The following is a 26,676-nucleotide window of genomic DNA, read 5'->3' as shown; positions in this document are numbered from 1 at the left end:
GAATATCGATACTCCCCCTCCTTTTGTGGTTCGGTCCAAGTTTTGGGGCCGAAAAGCATGGTATGAGGTATAACTTGGTAGTGCTGGGGTGCTCTCGGGAGCCCTGAACCAGGTTTCTGTTACTGCACAGATATCGATGTTCTCCATGCTAAGGAGAGTTTCGAGTGCGTGCATCTTGAGGTTTAGACTTCTGGCGTTGAGTAGCATTACTCTTAGTTTCTTATCCCTTGTGATACCTATGGAGGTGGATTTGTCTTCTGAGCCTTGCCTAAAAAAGGCACTATGGGGGTAGCAAGAGCCTTTGCCAATATCCGAAAGCCTAGGGGTGACAGGTGCAAGCCATCCCTAGCGAAGCAGCGTGCCTTGTCAAGCATATCATCCCAAGCTGACAGGCATTGGATCCCCTTTGAATGACACCAGTACTTAAGCCAATTGTTGAAATTCATCATCTTGTCTTCATATTGTGGCATCATTCTTGGTGAGGGCAAGATGCTACTCGAGGTCAGGGTCATACCGGCCTGAGCTACATGCTCAGAGAGCTCCTTTATGTCTCTATTCATGTAGTCCAGGGAGGTACGTCTCAGGTCATTCACACCAGCATGGACAATGACTGAGTCATATTTGTACTTGCCTTGGAGTGACCTGAGTGCTTGTGTTATGTGGCGGATCCTAGCGCCCGACAGGCTGCTCACCGTGACCCTCTCCTTGTTCAGCCTGGTGAGCAGGACGTCAGTGTGCCTGACGATAGAGTCACCTATTACAAGTGTATCAGGTGTGTTGTTTAGTCTTAAGGGCTGTGACTGTTCGGCACACTGGCTTTGTGAGATATGTGTTGCACGTGTTTTGTTTTGGGGTAGCGGTTGCTTGGGTGTCTGCTTTGGAGGTCTCTGCTGCTTAGGCAGATCTTTATTTAGAGCCTCCGAGTATGTTTTTGTGTGATTATGTGTTTGGCTTGCTGTCGTGGTAGGTCTATGTGAGACTGGAATTGTAGTGAGTATGGTTTCCTTCTCCTCCTGAGTGGTTATGCCAGTACTGAGTTGAGAGAGCTTAGCCTCCAGTTTGGCTATTTGGTTGCATCTCTCACATGTGTTGGAATTTGTTGGGAGGAGGAGAGGGTTGTCTGTGTACATGAGGCAGTTGTAACATTGCCTCAAGATTCCCAGATTCACCAGCTGGACCGGAGAGGAGATTGACAACTGACCTTTGGACATGCTAGAATAATACTGGGAATTCCTTAATAATTGAAAACAAGGGCCAGTGGGGAGTGAGGGTGTAGTGCTTTTAATTTTTAGTGCTGACTTATATAATTGCTTTAGTGAGCAAGTGCCAGGTAACTTAAGTGCAATGTGTTACAGGTAACTTAAATGCAAAAATGACAAACAGTAACTTTCTTTCAAGTGAAACAAGGAAATAAGTACAGTAAGCAATGCAGATATCACTAGTGATCCACAGAAGCGGTGAGAAGCCACGTATTAGGTGGAGTTAGCGTTCCAGGGAAATAACAATCAAACAAACAACAAGCATATAAACAAAGCTAGATTCAGCAGGCCTGGATCTAGTCTAGGCTACAGCAAACAAGGTGTACCAATTTCAGTAAGATACAGTTCAAATATTCAGGCACTATAAACCTTTAACCAGAAGTTCCCAGCTCAGAAGGGCAGAGTCCAGCCTCTTCTCCCACAAGAGTGCAGACCACAAACCTTCTTAATGTAAAATAACTGGCCTGAAGCCCAAGTGCTTAAACCAGAACTAATACACTTTAAGAATAACAGACACTGGGCTCTCAATCAGTGGTTCCCAACTTAGAAGGATGAAAGCTACCTGTCCTGCCACCACAGTGCATGCCACAAACCTTCCTAATGTAAAACAACTGGTCTGAAGCCCAAGTGCTTAATCCAAAAGACTTAGAATGATAGCTACACTTTAATCAAGTTACGACCAAGCAGTAATAAATACAATTGAATACTTTAGAGAATGCCTGGATTAGTGCTCAAGTTACACAAACAAAGCTAGATCCAGCAGGCCCGAATCCAGTCTATGCCACAGCAAACAAGGCGCACCAACTTCAGTAAGAAGCAGTTCAGATATGCATGGACTATAAGCCTTTAACCAGAAATTCCCAGCTCAGAAGGGCAGAGTCCAGCCTTCTCCTCCCACAAGAGTGCAGACCACGAACCCTCTTAATGTAATATAACTGGCCTGAAAGCCCAAGTGCTCAAACCAGAATTAATACACTTTTAGAATAACAGACACAGAGCCCTTAATCAGCAGTTCCCAACCTAGAAGGATGTAAGCTACCTGTTCTGCCACTACAGTGCAGACCACAAACTCTCTCAGTGCAAAACAACTGGTCCAAAGCCCAAGTGTTTAAACCAAAAGGCTTAGAATGAGTTACACCAAGCAGTAATAAATACAATTGAGTACTTTTAAGATGATGCAAAAGTAAAATAAAGTAGGTAGAAACACAAGTACAGTAAAAGCAGATGAAATTTTTTTTTTCTGAACAAATGCTGAGATCAAAGAAACAGATTTGAGTGCTGAAACTAGAAAACTGGCTAGTTATAAGAAAAAAACTAAGCTAGAAGGCTTCCCTCCAACACAGAAGGGCTTGGGGGCTCAGAAGCCTACAAATAGTCTATACCACTTAACAGGAAAGGCAGGAAACAAGCTTAATTTTTTTTTCTGTTTCCCAGATGCTCTCTTTGTACACAGTAGGAGTGCCTGAAATCAGAATATGATCTCACTGCACTCAGTTGAGTGAGCAAATGAGATGGGCCCAGAAGGAGTATCCAAACACAAATTTACAGGAGGGGCGGGCAGTTTCAAGGCCACTAAGTAATGCCATATTTCACAAATGTGGTTGATGCTTTATAGTCTCACATTTATTCACTAATTTCAATACTGATGGTCTTCTTCCTGTACATCTCCATCTCCAAACTCCAGGCTCCAGTTCATGTCCAAGGTACTCCCAATTCTTCTAGTCAACTCCGGTGCTTTTTTTCTGTCTCAAGCATTTTCCTTTAGATTATTGAAAAGGTTTCACTGACAAAGTCTCTCTATGAGCTTAACATCATAAAAATGAGAAGCAGAGTCCACATGCTTGATGGCTCACCCCTTCTTGGACAAATATCTGTATTTCCTCCTTAGACTGTTCTGCATCAAATCATGACTTTGATCCTCCAGGCAAAATATTCTGACGACAGCTGGATATAGTATATTGAATCTCACACCTTGACATTCCTTGATTGCTGGGATAAATATGCTTCTCTTCTGCGTGGTTTATAGTGAATAATTATTTTCTACAAGCACTTAACTGTCTCCAGTTTTTAATACTGCCATTCTGCCACAGTTTTGTCAGGATCAACTCTTTCTGCTGATATGACTATCTTTACTAATACAGGTATTGGCTGATTTCTCATGCACAGGTTTGGAGCATACACACAATGCGCCCTTTCAATTAACAAATCCTGCTGTGGAATACCAGTCCAGTTACATATCTGTGCTTTCATAAAGTTAATACAATCTGTTCCTTCCAGTTCCTTTGATACAGCAGAAAATCTTGGGTTTTCTCTGTGTGCTCTGTCATCTAACTCTCCCATTTTGAAACCGCTCTTCTTGAGCAGTCTTGTACTTAGCCAGACATTTATTTATTTCAGTTTCTGATTTCTGCAGTTTTATCAGTTCATCTGAATTACTGTTTAAAACTTTAATTTTTTCAGCCTTTTGCTGCCTGAATTGATATACTCCTTCAGTGTTTCATTTTTAATCAACTCTGAGCACATTTGACTTATTTTTCCTCTATGTTACTGGAAGTCATGTCTTGCACCAAAGCTGGAGCTTGAACTAGTTTTGGCTGAACAGCTGCAGGATTCTTCCCAGCCAGTGTTTTCTCCTCACCTTTTGTGATTGATTTTCTTTCAGATTCCCTAAATTTTTTCTTTCTTGGCATCCAGGCAGTATACTTACTAGCCAGTAACTGCATTTTACTAAAGCTGACAATATTACTGGCTGTTTCTCAGTTTTTCTTTTCACACTAGGAAAGATGAAGTTAATCTGCTAATCAGTTTGCAGCCATTTTGGAAGTCCCAGAAATCCTAGTATTGAAGCCTGAGGGTCAACATTATCTCTATTAAACTGAAAAGGGAGCTCTTGCTCCCATCTGACTAAATCTTCCCAGATGTGAGGCATTTGGAAACTCAAGTTTTAAATGTATTCTTACATGCTGTGTATTCATAGAACTAAATGTCTGTTTATGAATCCTGCATGTCTAATGGTGTCAAAGGCATTGGTTAAGTCTAAGAAATGACCCAACATAAAATCATGGAATCATACAAGACGCAAGACATAGGCCATTGACACATTTTCAGTACTCATCCTAGTTCTTATTTTCCTTTTTAAGGAGGGACATGCCATTCATACCGGGATAACTTTATGAATTCCCATCAAATTATCTAGCTCACTTTTTACAAAGATAGCAAATTCACTCTGCTTAATATGGACAGAGAGCTTGTTCCAGAGAAAGGATAGATGCTCCGTGATAAACTTATTTCTTCATGGTGTTCCATTTATTTGTTTAATGAGATTTAGGTCTCTGGTCCTACTATTTGTAGGACTGTTTGATTTATGAAGCTATAAGCTGTCTTGTACTACTGGATCACTTATGGCATGATAAGCGAGTCACATATCACTCCTTAAGGAGTGTACATGATACTGTATACAGGAAGAGAGCTTCCAGTCTCTCCTGGTAGATCAGTTTTTTTAAGCCCTTGATCTTTTTAGTTAGAAGCCCTGATGGTCCTTCCAGTTGCTTGATGTGTCTAGTAAGATGCATCCCAAATGGGGTACTGAATTCTATGACAAGCCTAATTGGTGCTGAATACAAGAGGATAAAGACTTCTTTTGATCTTGAAGATATACCTTTTGCAATGAGTTCTGCAAGATAAATGGGCATTCTAGTAACCACTGCAACATTTAATTATTTATTTAGCTATGCTTCAACATCTCTTACTAGTAGCCCTTTTTCTAATTTGTCATTGGCTTGTTCAATAATAACTAATGCACTGTTGATTGAAAAGCCTTTAGAGAAACTAAGCTGTGAGAGTCTTAGGATGCTACTGACTTTATTACAATTATTTTTTATTTTATTTAAATTTATCAGGGTAGAACACTAATCAAACAATGAGCAATAAATAGGCTAAGCCCAGTTAGTCATTGACACTATTTTCTCCTGTAGCCTAGGTACAGTGTTTAGTACGGCAGTTGGTCTAAAGTTATTTGATTCAACTGACATCCTGCCTTTGTGGACAAGTACAATATGTGTTTCCTTCAACAGAGCATGGACAATACTCTCTCTCTCTTATGTTTCTATTAACTTGGACTGTAGGAGGGATGGCTAGAGAATGTCAAGCTATTTTAATAAACTTTGGTGGAAGATGATCAGACCTCACTAAACCAGAGCTTTCTGATTTCATTAGAAGCTTTCTTATTGTAAATCATGAATTTCCATAAGGAAAAACTGATGCAGCCTTTGAAAGACTTTTTACAAAACAGTTAACAAAAAGTCATAGGTTCATATGTATACACTAGGCTAATGACCAACAGGCCTTTATAAGTCTAGCCATGAAATCTAACCCACTTGTGTCCCTATATAACAAGGACATTTATTAGGAGGAAGAATGTTAGTTAGGAAGTTTCCAGAGACTATGTGGAGGTGGGTATATTAGTTTAGACATTACTGTCTGTCTCTGTCTATTGAAGAGATGGGGGCCAGGCACAGGGTGAATGTCTGATTTTCCATCCATTGGTCAAGATAAGATGGTCAAATAGGGTTAGGGATGGACTCTGCGTCACATGGCTAGGGAGCCCGTTCCAAAGCAGGGGTTCCTTTGAGACACATCTGTTACATAAACATGTCTTATTTATGTCACAAGCAAAACATAAACCCTTGGATCTGACGCTGTTCATTTTGCAGATGTACAAACTGTCCATCAGATCTGAATCTGAAGATGCCTTGTATCCCAGGCATAACTCACCTCTCACCTACCTGTAGGAGACAAAGTACAGGGACTAGGCTTTAAGGCAATATGTACAACACAATGTATTTATACCCTGGATTCTCCAGGTAAGGAAACCTTGTGGTCATTCCAACTGTTGTTCATGTCTGATCAGGTGCATGCCTAAGGGGGAAATATGCTCAATAATGGGTCTAATAAGGGCTGAATAAAGTGGCACTGTGACTTCCTTGGACATGCCATGCCCTTAATTATAAGTTGGGTGACAGATTTTCTTAATACCTTGGCCAATTGTTGGTCAAAGGCCAGATTACTGACTAAATATGTTCCCAGATTCCTGACTACTGAGTCAGCTCTTAGGTGAGTGTTATTGATGGATTAATTATCATGGGTGGCAGTTTTCCCAAAAGGTATTATAATATATTTCTTGGCATTGAGTTTTAATCTGGGACTTTGGCACCAGACATTTCTCTCTGTAAGACCCTCTAGTAACACGTTTTTGTCATGTGGGAATGTACAACATCTCTCAATTTGCAGTCATCTGTGAAACTGGTCTGCCAAAGGCCCCTGACATTGGTCTTTACCTCTGAGAAGTAGATGCCAAATAGCAGCAGTCTAAGCATGGATCCCTGAGGTACTCTGCTCATGACCAGTCTCTTAGTGGAGGTGGTCTCACCAATCTTGACTTCCTAGGGCCTTGTCTCTGAGCCAGCTTGTCAATCCAACAAGTTATGTAAGGGTTTATGCCTTAACCAGGTCCAGGCAGGTGGTATGCACCATTTTCCCAAGTTCAGCAATATCTTTACCTGTAGTATTTTTGGAAGGGGAGAGAAGTTATTTCACATCTGAAAATTTTATTTACACTGGTCCAAAATATTCTGAAGTTTGAAAGCAGACTCTCACAACCAACATAACCTTTTTATGGTGATCAATGGATAATTTTCCAATCATTTCTTAGCTGTCCATAGTGCTCATAAAGCAGCTAACTAACCTGCATAAAATAAATAACTGAGAGACTTGATAGCCAATGTTTCAAATACACAACTCTTTTTGTTTAGCTGGTCCATGGTTTTCAACTGTTTGACAGAACAATTAGAGTCAATATGTCATACTCTGTAAGACTTGATTTTAGTCTCAGAAATCATCAAAAAAGTTAACCAGTGAGTTAAGTTCTCTGTCATAGTGTTAATTCCCCAAATGTATGATCTACACTGGACAGCACAGATTATTATACTTTTCATCACCTACACAAGGGTCTTAAAATGCACCTATTAAGGGTGAAACACACAACTAAAGACTTAAGATAAAGCTACTACCAGGCCTGCCCACTGTGGGCAAGTGGAAAATGCACAAAGCACCAGTAATCCAAAATGTGAGAGATGAAAATTCCCCAAACAAGGGAATGAAAAATCATGAAAATGAGAGCCACCCTCTGCCTCAACTATTTAAATTAACTTTCTGGAAAAAATTAATAAAGTCACTCAATGTCAAAGGAGGAGAAGAAAAGTAAGCTCATCTCCTTCTCAGCCTGGCAGCAATAGGCATAAGTGTTGAAGAAGGCACATTAAGGTTGAAAAGGCTTGTGGATCCAAGCTATGTGGAGACGTCAGTTAAGACGGAACTACTTGGAAGTAGTAGCTACCCTTGTCAGATGACAACACAGAGAGGACTGTACCCTTTAATATATCCACTCATGTTAAACCAAACCATAAATAAGGCTTGAAAAGGATGGTAGGTTCTGTGCTTCAACCACTAAGAAATTCCAAGGAAGGGGCCAGCAAAGCACCAGTAACACCCAGGGAGATAGACTGCTCCTTCTTAATTGTAGTAGTGATCTCCAAAAAAGTGATCTTGAGAGATGGATAAAGGCAAGCCATGGCCACTCCCTTAAATAAGCAATGTGACACAAGGATGAAAAGATAACCACTCCCATCTGTCCAGCTGACATTAAAAATTTCTAGGGAAGAGGTAATTCCTGATGGGAATGTTACCTACAGAAAGGACAGTTTATCTACATAAGACAGAGATCCGCAAGACAGATTAGCCTGTTACAGAAAATAGTTTTTTCTGTCCAAATGGACCTATATTTCCTTGCATAAAACCTCAACACAGTATGTAGTTGCTTTGATCGATGTGAAGGAAGGTTTGTCCTATAGCAAAGGAGATTGCTTGGACACAATTTTTAATAATAAAGAAGGGGAAAGGGCTCATCTATTAACACTGACATGGAAGAAGAGTCTGCTTAAAGTTAGATAGACACAAGCCATTATTCCAGTGTGCAACAGCACCTATAGCAGCCTTGCTGAAAAAGAAAAAAAAAAGATACAGATTTTTACAGGGAACATCCAATGAATTAGTACAATATAAAATGAATGAAAATAATTTTGAAAATGCTGGTTGACAATGTATTTGTGTGAAAATAAATTCAATACACGAGCAATCCCGTTTACCTGGCTCATGGCTCCATAATTTAATTGTGTCTACAGGACAATTCGTTTCTTCTAAGGCCATCTTAAATATCGTTGGCCAGTTTTCTTTGTCGGACCTCAACAGGCAATCTAGCAGATAGAGAGCACCAGCTGTATTACCCCGTTGCTCAGTTATCTGCAAGAAATAGTAACTCCTGTAAGCTTGCATATAGTCAAAGGCAATAAATTCTTAGTTACTAACGAGTCAAACAATCTATGTATCTGTAGCTTTATTAACATCCCGGTCAAAACTAATCCCAACAGCTTGAAACAAAGCAATAAAGTGAACTGAAGAACAAAAAGCCACACGAGCACATAAGATATGTGTACTCACCATAATGCTGGATCCCTGAAAAGATGCTCTGGCAACAAGATAGGTACAATTTTCACCTTTAGTACTAAGGTCACTTAGCACTTAGACTTTTCCACTGCTGCTAACCACTGTCCCCAGGGCCACCCCTTACAAATGCCTTAAGATACTCCTTTATGGAAGTAGCTACTCCTTCTGCACTCTCCTTATGACGGGAAAGAAAAGGAAACAGCCTTTCCACTAAATACTACTGAAAGGACACAGGGAGGCTATGAAAAATCATACTGGAAAGAAGCCAAATGGGGGAAGGTGGGCACTATGCGTCTTGCAGACAGTACAGTTCAGAGATACAACATTACATTGAGTACAAGCAACATCTGTGTCTGATTTTAAATGCTCTGGCTACAGGACAGGAGAGTCTCCAGCAGAATCTGCCTGGATAAGATTTTGTTTTGGAGCCCAAAAAAATACTCCTTTAAAATATTAATTACTCACCTGCTAATATGCATGTATCATCATGAAGTAAGTCAATATCTCCTGATTGAGAAAGTTTTGTTTAGGCAAATATAACATACACAAAAAGTTTATAATAAAGAAGTTGTCTCCTTTTTACGTCACTTAATGTTCCAAGTAGCAAGGCAGAATGACACTTTAGTTGAACAAATGGAGACTTATAAAGAGCCACTGGATTAAAGGATCTGTGAACTGTTGTTCTAAGTTATATACGGCTTGAGCTTAACAAGTCCAAAGATGTTTGTCTTTTAGGTGTTATCCAGTGAGGACTACAAAGAAGTGATGGCAAAGCATATGCATTTTCATTCCAGTGTTATAAGCTATATTCATTGAGCACCAAGCCACCATACCTCTCAACTGTCCAGATTTTCTCAGAATGTCCCGATTTTTGCCTCATATTTTTGGTTTATTCTTAGTAAAATTTGTGGTTTTCTGGCAAATTGAGGATTGAATTCACTAAATAATAATAATATACATTGGACATTCAGGCTTCGTATTCTTCAGACAATATATGTTAACATAAATCCTGTTATTCTAGCAACTTTCTACGTTTATAAGAGCAATATCTGAAATCTGTCCCTATTTTTGGACCTTTGTCCCCCCCCATCATTTTAGGCTTTGTCCAGACTTCTGGCATCAAGAGGTTGAGAGGTATGCAAGCCACTGTTGGTCCATAAGTAATTTCCGTTTTTATCAAGTATGTTTACCACAGAAAGCTGAGGAGATGAAAATAAAGATTACAAACACATGAATGAACAGCAATGAATCCATTAGATAATCAGAAGAAGAAAGTGCAGTTTCTCGTAAAATGTAGTGAATGCTTGTCCAAAACCTTCAACATGATAATGCAAAAGAATTATAAGATGGGACCAAGGATTAACTTCTGTATATCACTACATGCAATTTCACAAACTGAAAAATGTTTCAGACTGACCATTAACATGATGGCATTTGGTCACAGCACTTTTAAGTAATTATAGCAGGGCAGTGTCACATGCAGAATGAATTGCCTTTAGTGTTTCAGAGAAACTAGGCACTATATTAACATATAACCTGAACACAAAGGGGACTGACTAATAGTGGTGGATCCAGGAATTTGCAGAAGGGAGGACACGGTCTGGAAAGTAGACTACCATGGTTGTTTGGAAAGTAGATCAACACAGGTGAGGTGATAAGCAGGGCTGGCCTTAAATGAAGTGTTACCCTTGATGAAGAGTTCCATATCCCCACACTGTCCACTGCTCGATGTACACATCCTCTGTGGTCCCTGTTTTCCCCTACCCTAGCGTCATCACACCTCCCAGATTACCTATTTTAACTATCTTTTTTCACATTATATCGTAGTCTTCAGCTTTTTTGCCTAAATCCTTTCAACAAATTGTAACCGGCCAAGGCTACATTGCAATAACTGAAGTAATTAACTGAGTTAATCCGAGGCTCTGGGGGCTGCTGGGCCCCAGAAGTCATGATGTTCTACATGCTCTCATGAGCATTTCAGATCATTTTTCTAGCTTTTTGATTAAATGATGCTACTAGGAGTATGCAAAGAAATAAGTTATGCCTGACAAAACAGCAGTACACAAAGGGAGAAGACAAATACTTGTGATGATGCAAAACTTATATCTTAGAATACTACCTGTCTACTTACCTTTCCCCTCAAAAAAAGAAAAAAGATAGCACCTTTTGTGTATCCCTCTAGTGTTGTACTGGGCTGGAAATCTAGATACAAACAGTCACAATCATACATTTCAAATGGCGGTGGTCAAACACATGTGCACCCTCACCTTTATCCCAAATATATAGCCACCTTCTGTGTTATGATTTCAAACTGAGATGAAAAAGAAGGAATAAAAGTACACAAAAAAATTAATACACACACACTCACTTGTATGTGTGTGTGTGTGTATTATATATATATATATATATATATATATATATATATATATTTATTTATATATATAGGTCTACTTCACTTGACCTAAAACTCATTTGACTGACTTTCATTTGACAGACACCCAAATGACCTAAATTTCAAATTACTGACAACTCATTTGACTGACTCTCATTTCACCGACAGCTTGCAATGCTGAATTTCAACATACTAAACCACAGACATGCACACTTACAACACCAACTCTTTCCAAAACTTAAAAACTACTAACTTACTCTCTTAACAGAATCTGGACAATGTACAACCAAACTAGGTAGGGGGCTAAGCCTCCCATGCTGCCCAATGTGGGAGGTTGCACCTCCCCACACCCCCGTAATTATATATACTATCTCCAGGATTGCACTACTTTGGGGAAAAGGGCACACATCTTTAACTTGCCTTACAGTACTCTACACACTGCCACTACTGCTGGAAATGTGCAAAACATTCACAAAATTACTTTAGATACTTCCCATAAAAATGTAAAGAGGCAAACCCACATTTAGAAACACTACAATACTACTTTCTACATGATTATCGGTATTCTGACAGTCGGCACTAAGTTACAGTAATTCTTTTTATCACAAGCAAGTCACAGGTGAAGGAAAACCTATAACAAATCTATGTCTTAAAAGCCAGTGAAATGAGAGTCAGTCAAATGAGTTGTCAGTAATTTGAAGTTTAGGTCATTTGGATGTCGGTCAAATGAAAGTCAGTCAATGGGTTATAGGTCAAGTGAAGTAGACCCATATATATACACACATACATACACACATAGTTATATATGTCTGTCTGCATATAATTAGCATGCCTCCTTACTACAACCCCAAAAGACAGCCATATGTATATGCATCTGAAGTTAGACTATGAGGAAAGTGAAAAAAAAAATAATGATCTCAGTAACGTTTTCCAAACTGCTGCTCAAACTGTACACTGCCCTAGGCAAGCAGTAATGCACTTCCATGTACACCTCTGAGGTTTGATTTTGATAACCACACAATCCACAGCCCCCAACTCAAGCTACAGTGACCTTCTGTGCACACTTCTCAGCAGGCCATATTCAGACTAGGTAAGGTTCATTGCCCAGACCACTACCAAGTCTATATAAAAATCCACTTATACAGCTTGGGGTTGTGCAGGTTGACAGGCCTGCAAAATTTCAAGGGGTCTGGCTATTCTGTGATGCATTCCATGTCTCATTTTAAACAGATAATTACTTATTTAATTTAACTGTGACTCAGCAGAGTTATGTATGTGCCAAGCAAAATCGTGGCCACACAGATAAAAATCAGTACTTATTTATTTTTACACATATCTATATATGCACACACACACACACTCTGTACACTTGTCTATAGGCAAAACACTAGAATTCCAATCATACCTCTCAACTGTCCAGATTTTCGCAGAATGCCCAGATTTTTACCCCATATTTTTGGTCCGTTCTTCATAAAATTTGTGGTCTTCAGTGCTCAGATCATCTCAGTGATTTGCCAGAATTCACTAAATAATGACTTACATGTGAGATTCAGACTTCAGATCTTTCAGAAAATGCATGCTAACATAAACCCTATTATTCTAACAGATTTATAAGTTTATAAGAGCAATATTTAAAATCTGTCCCTATTTTTGGGCCTTTGTCCCCCGGTTATCACAGGCTTTGTTCAAATTTCTAGCACTAAGAGGTTTTGAGGTATGATTCCAGTTCATTCATGCCATGTTTTTGGGGTGATGAAGGAAACCAAATCACATGGATAAGCTTACACAGACAAGAATTCAACCAGAGTCAAGAGCCATGAGAAAATGTTGCTGCTTACTGTAATGCTGTGCCACTGATCTGTTGTACTGGGCTTCCACACACATCCTACTTCTGGCAGACCACCAAAGACAGCCATGCATTGTATGCAGTACTGATGTTTGAATGGGATGGAAAGTGAAAGAAATTTTAATCAGTTTGCTACTTTTAAATGCACTACACCCCCCCCACACACACACACACACACAAACAAAAACATAATCCACAGCAATACTATTTTTATACTAATTGCAATAATATACTAAACTATTGTGTAATGTTACCATTGTTACAGCAGCTCATGAACTGCCGTTTAACAGTGATCACATAACAGCTGGGGTAAGTCACTTTTATCCACAGACAGCATCCATAGTCAGCAGTTACAGCCACTGTAGTGACTGTGCAAGAATCAGAGACAAAGCCAAAAACAACAGAGGACAGAGGGCCAAAATCAAAACTTTTTTAAAAGTTACTCTTGTACTTTAGTTTAGACAAGAACAGGTTTTGCATTTGCATCCACGTTCTTTAGGATATGAAGTCTGAAACTCACATTATTTACTGACCGCAATCATTAACTTTTCTTCTTAATGGTTTACCAGGCCACATATTTATGATAGAGACACTGGACATCTGAAGCATTAGATGGGCAGTTCTGGCAATAAAAATATATTTGTTAAAATAGCAATCGGGAACCTCTTCTTTTTCTAACAGGATTCCTAACTCCTAAGTGAATGAAAAATATACTAATTGTTCCTTGTTGTTCAGCTGTTATCCACCCACACAAAGACTGTCCGCATCTCACAACTTTGCTTCTTAACTTTTTGAATGTATTAGCTAAGAGAGTTTAAAAACAAATTCAACAAGAAATCGGTTAATCTTAGATTTCAACCAAAATTCCAGGGATCCAAGTTCCTTGGTAACTTTGTGCAGCTCAAAACATATGACCCTAATACACTGCAGCATTTAGCTGAAGAGCTCTATGTAACTGTTGGAATGATGGTATGGGACCTTGGATATATATATATATATATATATATATATATATATATATATATTTTTTTTTTTTTTGATAAACGTTTATATCATAACCTCTGAAGACACTTTGCACAGCTTACTTGTCTGGTAACCTTTGTCTAACTTGATATAATAAACGTTTCTCCTTAAAGAATGGTAATCTGATTGCTGGGTAGTGCAGAAGCCATGTGGATATCAGTTGGAAGGAATGAAACTTTCTGAGGTATTTTATACTGCTGGTTCACATCCTCCTTCTACTGCTAGATACCTTCCTATCACCTTAAGAATTATTTGGTGAAGGGAAAGTTTATACTACTGTCCCTCAATATTCCAGACAGTGTCTGTTTCACAAAAGTCTTTACCTCTACTGCAATAAATATAGGCTATACACTCACTAGGCCCCCCAGTAAAGTCTCTGTATTGAGGATGGATCATGGTTGGTGTGTGTATATATATATATATATATATATATATATATATATACACACACACACATATATATATATATATATATATATATATATATATATATACATACATACATACAAATAAAGAAAACAAAAACAACATAACAGAGACAAAAAAGACAAATAAATAAAAAATATATACACACGCACACATAAATTCATTTTTTTATTTTACGATTTCTGTGAAGCGGACCTCACAAGAGCCACATATGTGGCAGCAGATTTTAATAAGGAATCTGCTGCATCACAAATATACCTAACACTATTGTAATTCTACCTTATCTGTAGTGGCATCCAGTTCTGAGAGTTTCTCTTTAGTGTCTTGAATCTGCTAAGCACTGCATAACATACTTTACTTTTTCTGTATCTAAACTTTGGTACTGAATCTAGTGTCTGGTAGGTGGAAAACATATTGTTGGACTGGAAGAGGTAGATACCTCATTACATATGCTTGAATTCTTTGTCTGGAAAGAGTGTGATTATTGACTCTACTTTCCTGACACATAAGCAGAAGGAAATAACTTCACATTCCTAAAAAGAACATGAAATTATAGGAGAATTCCACAAAAATTACTTTGTTCAAACAGCATTTTTGGCCAATTTGCCACAAATTCAGAGTCTTCAAACGAGGTCTTTGCAGGGGTACAGTTTTTGTTAATGTCCAAGCACATTCGTGAGAATTAGCCACATGCAGTTTCAACCACTCATTTTTTTTTTAATAAAAACTGTATTTAACACATTGATTTTAATGGAACTGTCTTGGGTCCAGAGCCTGTATTTTAAGAGGAATTCTTTATAATGTTTGTTTCTCTCAGCAAAAGGGAAGGAGGAGCCTAAGGCTGAGGTTCTTTCCAGCTCACTAATTTATAGTACTTCAGTCATGGTACTCTTATATCAAGGCTCTAGGCCTCTCCAAGGGTCTTCTTCCAGCTTTAAAACAAGTACTTCTACAACAAATAATCAACAGGTTATAGCCCATATGGTAATACCAACTGCACTCTCCCACCATACTTCCATTCTTCCTTTTAAATTTAGTCCTCCAGGCTGCTTCCTTTTTTACTAGAGTAACTGCTGATTCAAACCTTGTGATTTGGCTTAACTGTTGTCAATGTTCTCACAATCCATACACTCTTACAAAATATTTAGAAACACACACACACACACACACACACACACACACACACACACACACACACACACACCATGCTTTCCATTACCTACATGTTGCAATTACTCCCATCCTAATGCAAAACCTGGGGTCCTGAAATCATAACGAAGGCTTGCATGCCTTGGACAACCCACCAGTACTTCTGTTGGCTAGACTGGCTCTACGATCACAGTAAAGTGAAAGAGTTGGAGGGTTAGTGGATAGCATCCACTGACACAACCTTGCATTGCCATCAGTTTGTCTATTTAACCATTGCAAAGGGACATGATCTGTTACCAAACTGAAGCATGTGTCTAACAAATAGTCTTCCTGTGTTTATTAAATGCATCATCTGTCCCAAAAAACAAATGCATCTTGACAGGAACTTTCTCCAATCATTAGGTATGTCAAAGGACAAGCAACAGTCACAACACCTGGCACAAACTTAATGTAGTGCTCAGGTGGTCCAAGAAAGATCATCTCTCTCTTTTAGTAGAAGGTACATCCTAGTTTTTATGGTCTCTCTCTTTTGCAGTTATGGTCTTACCACCTCCTCTTCCTATAAGGTACCCTAAGTACTTGTGTTTTTTTACAATTTCCACTTTATTTGTTTTTACGTTCAAGCCTGTCTTATGGATTTTAACACAGCATGCACTTTAGATAAGTGAAGAATCCAGTCCTCTGAATGAATGAATGACCATGTCATCCAGTATGCTGCAGTACAGCAGTAATGAGACTTCCATATTTTATCCATAAGCCCCTAAAAGGTAGACTAGACTCCATGTAATTGACTTTTATATTCAAGATGGGGTACAGTTTTCTGATATTCTGGAGAAGAAGCACAGAAGGTGTCTGTCTTTCATTAGGACATGCTAGTAAAACCTAGTTAATACCTTTGTTTTTTCTAACCCCACATGGCCTCCCAGCATGCGACTATGGGTTAGCATCGTTATTAGTGTTCTATAAAGTTCTGACACTAATAATTGATGCTTAATTTGTTCCCTTACTTTACTTACTATATAAAAGGTAATTTTAACTCAATATAGGGTAAGTGTTAGATATATACATTTAAACACTTACAATAGTGCATGTACACTTCTGTTTATTAGAATATATGTAGTAAAATGTATACATTTATATGCATGTACATTTCTGTTTGTTAGCATATATACATTAAAGGGTTAAGCTTTTCTTAGTTAAAAAATAAATGCATGCTTTGGCATCATACTGGGTGTGATACAAATGTTCTGTAACTGGTACAGCATCAAAGAGAAATGCATATAAGGATAACTCCTTAATTCTTGAGAACCAAGTGCAAGGATGAGTGGAGACAGGAACAACTCCCCAAGTTTAAGATTGTGACATAATTCACCTTGAAACAGAACACAAATTAACTTATTAACAGATTACACGTCATAAAGCAAATTATAACAGTATTAACATCAAAAGACTGCTTTCACGGGCAGGATCTGAATGGCACAAAAAAGTGTATAAAAAGACAGCGAAATTGAATGATGTTAGATCTGATTTTTTGTTAGATCTGGTATTTGTAAGAACAAGTTTGTTCTGAGGTAAATGGAGAATGGAAAGTTATCATCTGTACTTGCAATGAGAAACTAAACCTGAGACATTAAAGCTGTAACAGTATAGTACGTGCCGTCTGTTATAAGAATAAGTCATTTTATTAGTACTGCGCATAAGTTGATAAAGTACAGTGCTGTAGCAGTCTGCAATGCTCAATGCATTAATCAGATTTTGGTTTCAGCAGCACAAGCATCATATTAAATAATTTTTCAGTGGCAAGCCTAGCCTGTATTTGAACACAGGGGGGGGGGGGGGAGTGGTGTCTGCATAGGGTCACTCCAGTAAAGGTGTAGTAACTGACATTTATGTATGTGTTCGAGTCCTGGATAACAGCAGTCCAGTTTTCTACAGCTTGCAGCAGTACAGTTTCTAGACGTCTGGATCCGGAGTCAGACTGCCATGCAGGAAGGTCACAGTGCCATAAATTCTCCAAGTCAGTGAATTCCCAGGTTTTGAATCTGCAACTGACAACTTTGTTTCACCAGTTTTTTCAAGTAACTACAGGAATTTTCCAACCATCTACAGTAAACAGACTGGCCACCTGTGTCTCTGTGGACTGGTAAGAAATCTTTCTGTATTACATGCAGTATGGATGCCGTTAGAGAGGGTAGTAAAAAGTGTAAACAAAGCTTTACTCAATGTGTCAGAATAACTAGATAAAATTTGGGATAGACTACAGAGTTGGTATAAGCAACATATTGGTAAATGTAAAACCTTATTAGGGCAAGTTGATATATATGCATCATGTAAATGGGTAGTAACATTTGACTGGTATCTTCAACAGAAAAATTTGTGGCATGACAGTAAACGTTCATTATGTAAATCATATGAAACTGCTTTCTGTGTACAATGCCATACAAATACAGTGCAGAACATTGTTAAAAAGTCAAACTGTAAAAAAAAATCTTCTGATGATAAAGAACCAGATAAGGGTAATACACTTACATTATATCCAGATGTTAAACAGTTATGTCCTGTCACTACATATGAAACATTAATCTCAGAGTTAAAACAGCAGTCAAATCAGTTATTAACAATCTCTTGTAGATCTTATTACACCCTTTAGAGAATATGTACAAAATTGGAATAAAGCCACTGCACAGCACAAACCAGACAAGGACAGGGACGAGGTTCATGATGAACTGACAAAAGAATTTAATAAACTTCTAAAGGACAGTCAAAATGAGTTCAGAAAGTTTAGGCAAGATATATAAACACTTTTTCAGAAATGCATAGGAGCCTTAAAGTCAGCAGAACAGGTCACTGAGAAATATCAGACAGCCCTGCAGAATTACAAAAAGAAATTAAAACTATTAAGCATCAGTTACAAGACAACAAAAATTGGGTTAGTAACAAGTTAAAAAAAGAAATTCCAGACTTTAAACAGCAGTTAACTGGGTTAACAGACTAATTTACAACACACTACTTTACATTTAAAAAATGGATAGCATACACAGTAGGATCTAATGTTTAGACAAATGCCTTACTTAAATGCTTTCTGATTTTTATTTTTAAATGTTTTAAAACTTTCATCCACTTAAATCAAAATGCTTATAAATTAGACAGTAAAGTAGGCCGTATGACAGCTGTTCTCATGGCATACACACAGGGACAGCCTCTCATAGTTAAGCTGTTAGATTCACCATTTCAAATAAATTAATAAAGCAAGCTGACCATTTTAAATAAGTGTTCCAGATAATCTGTCAAAAGGTAAAAAAAAAAAAAGAAAAAGAAAGTTCTAGTGCATAAAAATCAAATGAGAATAGTTTAAAGTGTAAAGACATGAAGTCACAAGAGTGACATGCATGTATTTTCTTTTCAACTAAAGTGCACCTGTTTAAGAGCAAAAGGCAGACAACAGCAAAATGTAAATAATGTAAATATATCTGTTTTTAAGCAAGTGCTAGCTAGACCAATATATATTTTGTTTGCTATAATCTTTAATCTTCTGTAATTGTGACTCCAGCAGAAAAAGTATACAGAAGTAATATTGCTAATATAAAGTTGTACTGGGTAAATAATACTACAAACAGAATTCAAGGTAATTTCTCTTGTCCAGAGGGACAAAATTGTCATGTTGGAAACCTTTCTTTAGACCAGAGTGCCACGGTCTGGAAAACAGCCAGAGGTCACGCATATGTTCAACTCTCACAGCATGAAACAAATTTATCTTTACAAAACAATATTGCTATAAAATGCTGCATACTGCAAGGGGAAAGGGCACTCTTTCAATTTTACACTGACTGTTTAAACAGTACAGCAGAATGGTCCAAAATAGAGCTACTGGGGAAAAATAATATCTCATTCCCTCCTGACAATACTGGCTATAGAAAACAAAGAGCATGTTAACTTTTTAAAGAAATTTCTGCAACACTTTAATAAATGTTGGATTAGCAGGCTTTAGTTTGATATTAATGTCACTAAGTTTGCAAACTGGACTAAGTGCAAATTACATTCCATGTATGTACAAATACAAAAATTCTGTGCAAGCAAAACTGATGGCAAATAATAAATATGCTTGACATATGCTATACAGCAAATGATTTAATATGTAAAAAGCATTCTCCAGTGTATAAATCATGTTTTTTGCAACATTCTGTAAATATGTGTAAATAGACAATTTTGCCATCAAGTTTTAAAATGTTCACAAAAAAGTCTCCTCAATTTGTTTGTATTGCATGAGGTTTTCTTTGTGGGATGTCTTAGTAATATCACTCATTTAGTGTGACATAAAACTTACATGTTTACTCCAGGAATTAAAATGTCTGTGCATTTTAAATAAAATCCTCAAGTAGTCTGTTTCTAAATTATTTGTATGAGGTAATTAATAAAAGTAAACAGTTACAAAAGGTTAATAAAACAGTTCTAACCCATGAATTAAAATTTGTAATTGGAAAAAATAAGCTAATCAAGTTAGCAGAAAAAAACTAAAGCAGACACAGCCCATAACTGGTAAAACATTTTTACAGGATGGTCTGCAAAAGGAAAAAAGTTCTTAGACTGGATTATACACCCAGTTCTGGTAGTAATATTTATTACACTAACTGTGTGGAACTGTATTTTGACTTGTATCAAAAGAAAACTAAAGGTTTTGTTTCCTAATGTGTTTTCTGTAAATCATGATGAAAATTATGATCTAACCAAAGAATACATACCAATGCAAACTGTTGAGTGTTTTTAAAACAAAAAGGGAGAAGTGTTAAATATATACATTTAAACACTTAATAATGCATGTACATTTCTGTTTGTCAGAATATATGTAGTAAAATATATGCATTTAGATGCATATAACATTTCTGTTTGTTAGCACATATACATTAAAGGGTTAAGCTTTTTTTTAGTTAAAAAAATAAATGCATGCTTTGGCATCCTACTATGTGTGATACAAATATTCTGAAACTGGTACAGCTTCAACGAGAAATGCAGATAAGGATGACTCCTTAATTCCTATGAAACATGTGCAAGGATGAGTGGAGATGGGAATAACTCCCTAAGTTTAAAATTCTCACATAATTCAGCTTGAAACAAAACACAAATTAACTTATCAACAGACTGCATGACATCAAGCATATTCTAACAGTATTAACATCAAAAGACTGCTTTCATGGACAGGATCCAAGGACAGTGAAATTGAATTGTGTTAGATCTGATTCTTTGTTAGAACTGCTATTTGTAAGAACCCGTTTGTTTTGAGGGAAATGGAGACTGGAAAGTTATCATCTGTACTTGCAATGAGAAACTAAACCGGAGACATTAAAACTGTAGCTGTAACAGTATAGTACAAGTCATCTGTTATAAGAATAAGTCATTTTATTAGTACTGAGCACAAGTTGATAAATTACAGTGCTGTAGCAGTCTGCAAGACTCGGTGCATTAATCAGATTTTTGGTTTCAGCAGCACAAGCATCTTATTAAATATTTTTTCAGTAAGAAGTAATGGGAAAAATCGTGTTCGCTATCTTCTCCTACAACATTCATTAAATTTTCTCTTGCCCTGTTTACAGTATCATCTTCATATTATGTCTGTTTACAGTTTATAAAGCTTACACCAACTCAGGATTACTTTCTTCTGTATCTTGCATTACTGTGGAAGATGTAACTTCCTCCCCTAAAAACAGTGGCAATGCAGCTTCTGCTAAGTGTTCCTTGCAAAGGGTAGCACTAAACAAAATCACTCACTGCTTTACATTCTTAGCTAGCAGTCTTATCTTATATTCCTCCTTACCCCAGCATAACTGGATATCTCCCCCTCACTTTCAATTACTTTCCTAAACTAAGCCTCACTACAAAGGGCATATCAGAACAAAATTATCACCAATTTTATTTTCTTCCTAGTTCACTGATTCCTTCTGCCAGGAGTCCACTCTCAACTATATTATCTGCTTTACATTAGCATAACTTGGTTCAGAACTCTGAATTCTCCTGTTCACTTCTGCACTCACATTGTTCTGAAGGGCCTCGTTCAATTATCTTTCTTTTCTACATTTACGTCAGTTTCTATGCTATTATGCTACCACTTCTTGTCTTTACACTGACTTCTGTCTTGTAATGATTTTTCTTCATTTCTTACACTGACATCCTGTAGAGGTTTAGATTTCTGCTGCTGTATCTTTAGGGTATACTTCTGATAACAGAAAGGATCCTATTGACTGTCTATCCACAATCAAATTCTAGCTTCTTTTGTAGTTCCTACACCAACTCTCTCTATTCCTGGTTTAGATTTTGAACATCTCTGTAAAAGCCACTGCTGTTCTTTCCCCAGCCTCTTTTTCTTATAATGCATGGATAAATCAACTTGCCACATTGACATAAATCGATTTTCTTCCTTCCACATTTCCACAGTAATTTAACACAGAAAATCTTTTCCTAACATAGCATCATGAGTCAAAACAGGCATACAACTATAGGATGGTACAATTTTTCTATAACTGAATTTGTGCATGCATATGAGACTACTGATTTCTGCCACCATGAATGCATATTACCTCCACTTTTTAACTGCTACTAATTTTCTGCTTGCACACTAGGGAAAGCCTTACAATGGAAATCATGCATCCAGAATCCTATCATAACTTGAACTTCTCTTCCTTCTGAAAAGTCACTGCTTTTTATTCTGTAGTTTTGTCTCACTCCACAGGCACAGCTTCATCTAAAGCATGTATTCCAGTTTTACAATCTTATTGGCAGTACTGTCTTCAGTATTAGCAGCACAGAACTTAGCTAAGTGATTACATTCATTGGTAACAAATTAAAAATTACTTGCTGGTTTACATTTCATACAAGGTGTACATTTGTAGTGCAGTTCTATCCTTAAAAAGAGACAATTCATTTGTAAACATTGTGTTATTAACTAATAAGCAAGCTGCTAACAGCTGCTTATCAAAATCACGTCACAGAAATCATTTTACTAGGCAAAGTTCTTAAACCTGTCTACTCCTAAAATTTCCAGAGCTACCGGTTTCAAGCCAAAGTTTTATCATATGTTTATAATTATGCATATGTTTGTTTGTATGTCCTGTCATGATTTTTTATTAGCAAGAAGAACAATAGAAAAGTTCCAAAAGGTGGTAATGAAGGGAAAAAAAAAACAAGAAAAACCACCAAATGGAAATAAACATATTTCAGCAAGTTTAATAAGTGTTAAGTGCTTTCAGTCACTCTGGCCTTCATCAGAACATAATAATAGTAATAAAAATCAACAATTAAATAGGGATCACCCATGTCACATGACCCAATACAATTAACAAACACACTAAAAAAACTGGAAAACTAAGCAAATCCATCTAATAAAAAATACATAAAGAATGAATGTATAGAAATGTGTTGTAAATTAAAAATATAAATAACAATTCTATTTGGATCTGTTTCTGTATTAGTTCCTGGTTAACACCACCTTGTAATTCACTTTGTTTTTATGTCCAGGTTCACAGTATGCATGCAACACAAATCTGTCATTTTAACTCTATAAATTCAAGTTCATTGTCCCTGTCTCCATTAAAACTACTGACAACATAGTCTATGATAGTGAAAATATTTTTTTTTATCTTAGAATATACAACAGAATGTTTGCCTAAAGTGTCCTCTTTGTTTTTGATTCTTATGGCATACTGATGCTCATAAATTCTTTTAAGTTCCCGGTTTATCTTTCCAATATAAAAAGCCTCACAAGTGTAACACTTAGCAAGGTAAACCACATACTTGGAATTACATGTGAAGTGCCCTGGTATCAGATGTGTTTTCTCCATCCTTGCATCAGTAAAAATGGACTTTGTAAAATGCACCTGCACGGAGAACAATTGAAACATCTGTATGTCCCTCTTTTCCCTTCTTTGCAATCTTCCTTTACTTATCTTTCTAAAAGCATTTTTATGTTGCAATCTTTTTTGTTAATAAAAAAGGCTCATCACCAGCTGCTCCTTTAACTTCCTCACTTGCTTCAAGTACTCTCTAGTTGTTGTAGATAACTTTTTTGATAGCTGCAGTGTCCAATAACACTAAAGGCATAGAAAAAGACCACCCTCAAGGGTGACCTGTGAATACCCCTTCTATTGTTTGTGTGCTGTCCTGCTTAAATATTTCATCAACAGTACCTCTCTGATACCCCGTTTGTAAATATCTAGTGTAAAACCTGTGTAAAACATCTACACTTTTCATGTCTGTGGTCAACCTCTTAGGCCTTACTAGCTGACCTTTAGTAATATTGTGTTTAATATATGAAGGATACACACTAGAATAATGCAAAAGTGTGTTGCTAGAAACATTCTTGCAACTAATAACTGTACACAATTTGTCATCGCTACTTTTCTTATGTACTTCCAAATCCACAAAACAAACCTTTTCTCTAGTTTCAAGGACAGTGAATAAAATTAAACAAAAAACAGTCAGTTAATCTAGTTGCTTAGAAAATGTGGAAGGGAATCACCAAACAAATTCTCAGTCTGAGTCCAACATCTCACAATCTCAGAGTATAAGCAACAAAATAGTGAATTAATGAAACCAAAAAGAAATATCTGTAGGCAAGCTAAGTGTCACATCTTCAGAAATGCAAATCCATTATCAAAAAAATAATTATTAAAAATAGTTAAAAAAATACAGCAACATTACATCTGAAATGAAATCACATCAGACAAATAAGATATAGAAACTGAAATACACTATACGTATCCTTTTAAAACATTCTAAAAGGTTGAGGTAAATGCATAAGAAAGTTAAAATGATAAATATATTAGACATATTGAGTTATCACACCTGTATCATTCCCTAAAAATGTACATATAAAATCCATCATTAAAAAATAAAGATAATGTTAATTTAAGTAAAACTTATTTTCTCTGAAGAATGATTAAGTATTTATTAGAGAGAATTACGATCAGGTCTCTTATCATAACCAGCTTATGTGTCCGAGACATGGATGTCAAGAAATTCATCTGAACCGCAAAGCTTCCTGATGCTTTTTTGGGGTGGCTACTGACTACTGTTAATGATCTAATGTGAAATGAGATCTTAACAATGGTGACAGGTGGAGAAATGTCAAATTTAAAGGTACAATGGCAACAGCTTCAGTGAAAAATGAACTTTGGCATTATTGGATGTGAATAAGAGATAGTAACCTTCCTCCCAGCTTTAATACTTTAATAAGTGCACAGTTTAGTTTTAAAGACAGCTTAGGGCTAAAGGTTAATGCTTTCTGAAAGCATACAAGCTGCTTTTAACATTTGGGAGAGGAATAGAGATAAGAAAAAAACAGATAAGTGTAACTGGGAACACAGGCTGTAGCATGCCCATTAGCACGGGTAACCTTAATTTTAGGTTAGGTAATGCTTGTGGATGCAGCTATCAGTTTGGGACAATTGTTCCTATCTGACAGGTTAAACTTCATTTTTTAATGACATAGCTTTATGTATGCTCTACATTAATAGGGAATGGAGATGTTTTAAAAATGTATTTAGTTTTTTTTTTTTGAGGAAAATGTGACATAGTTTCAAATGGAGAGGACAAGAAACAACTGTATAAAAGATTAGCCTGCCAAACATTAGTGGTGCATGAAAGATGGAAATATACATTCAAAAACTAAAATGTATAATAGGTGGGAACAATAGCTTCTTATCATAATGTCATTGTTATACATATTATCTTGGAATGGGAATGACCTCACAGGTATAGACAAAAAGAGTATTGAATTGTATTATGAAAGGAAAAATGCAAATAGCAATCCTGTTGGAGACACATTTGGAAAAAAATGAGCATGGGAATTTGACAACTAAAGGATTTTGGGTTGGGTATTCAGAAGAATACAAGAATCAAAGAAAAAGGGGTAATTAACACTAATTGCTAGAGGGGCTCCAATAATGACAGAAGAGGGAAAAAAAGACAATGATGATAGATTTGTAGAAGTAAGGGGCTATTGTGAAGGGAGTACAATTATGCTGGTATATATTTATATACCCTCCCCCAAAAGAAGTTTTAGAGAAAAATAATCCGCTTTGAGCAGGAAATATTACTTATAGGTGGGAACTGGAACTTGATTTTCAAAAGTGAATACATTTCAGAGGGACACAGAAGAGAAAACATAACAAAAGAGGGTAGAATTCTGAAAAAATGTAAGAAATCCTTTGTGTTACATGCAACAATAATGTTTGGCAGGATGATCTTTTATACAGTTGTTTCGTATCTTGTCCTCTCCATTTTAACCTACATCACATTTTCCAGATTTTTTTGTTTTAATGAAAACCCTCAAACAAAAAATGAAATACTTTTTCAAAACATCCCAATTTCTTATTAACTTAGAACAAACATAAATAAATCTATATACATCTTTAAAAAATGAAGTTTAACATGTCAGAGAGGGACAATTGATTTCCAGTTTCTAGTAATTACTTTTTTGGCAACCACCAGAATTAAAATTATCAAGGCCTTACTATGTCTAGGCAAATCAGATTCTGTATCCCAGCTCACAAAATAATTTCCTTAATTACATCCATTTGCTCACCCAATAAAAAATCCCTACAGAGTAGTCTGGCAGGAATAAAATTTTCCAACCCATTACACTCCCTAAACATATGTCCCCAGTTGTGATGGTCTTCCTCATCACACCTATAACACATTTGCCCTCTACCAGAGTAAAAATTCTTTGGAGTCTACTTGGGGTATAAAAATCCCTATGTAAACACTTTTAAGCTAAAAGTCCTAAATCGTCTAGACTTTTCTCCACATTTGACAGCCACACACATTTCCTCCAATTGACCTTGTGAACTACTTATCCAATCTCTCACCCCAGTGTTTTCACAACTCCTCTCATCGAATCCTATAGTTGTAGTGTAATATTTTATATGCCCTACTGATTATCCATTTTAACAACAATTTTTGTTCTAGATTCAGCTAAAATCTCTACCAAAAGCAGGTTTTTCAGTTAGGATTCTCCTATTCCTTTCTCTTTG

The 26,676-nt window shown here is 36.8% G+C and overlaps 1 protein-coding gene across 1 annotated transcript in view; it reads right to left on the bottom strand.

The window, feature by feature from the left end:
- DDX58 (DExD/H-box helicase 58) overlaps positions 1-26,676 on the bottom strand; it is a 553,305-nt gene that overhangs the window by 421,156 nt on the left and 105,473 nt on the right. Inside the window, exon 4 of the mRNA XM_044061005.1 lies at positions 8,462-8,615. Coding sequence (XP_043916940.1) covers positions 8,462-8,615 — 154 coding nt within the window. The remainder of the gene's footprint in view (positions 1-8,461; positions 8,616-26,676) is intronic.

The sequence above is a fragment of the Protopterus annectens genome, chromosome 2.part0, assembly GCF_019279795.1.
Source record: "Protopterus annectens isolate FY-2018-M chromosome 2.part0, PAN1.0, whole genome shotgun sequence".
Lineage (NCBI taxonomy): Eukaryota > Metazoa > Chordata > Ceratodontiformes > Protopteridae > Protopterus > Protopterus annectens.
This window is presented reverse-complemented; position numbering and strand designations above follow the sequence as displayed.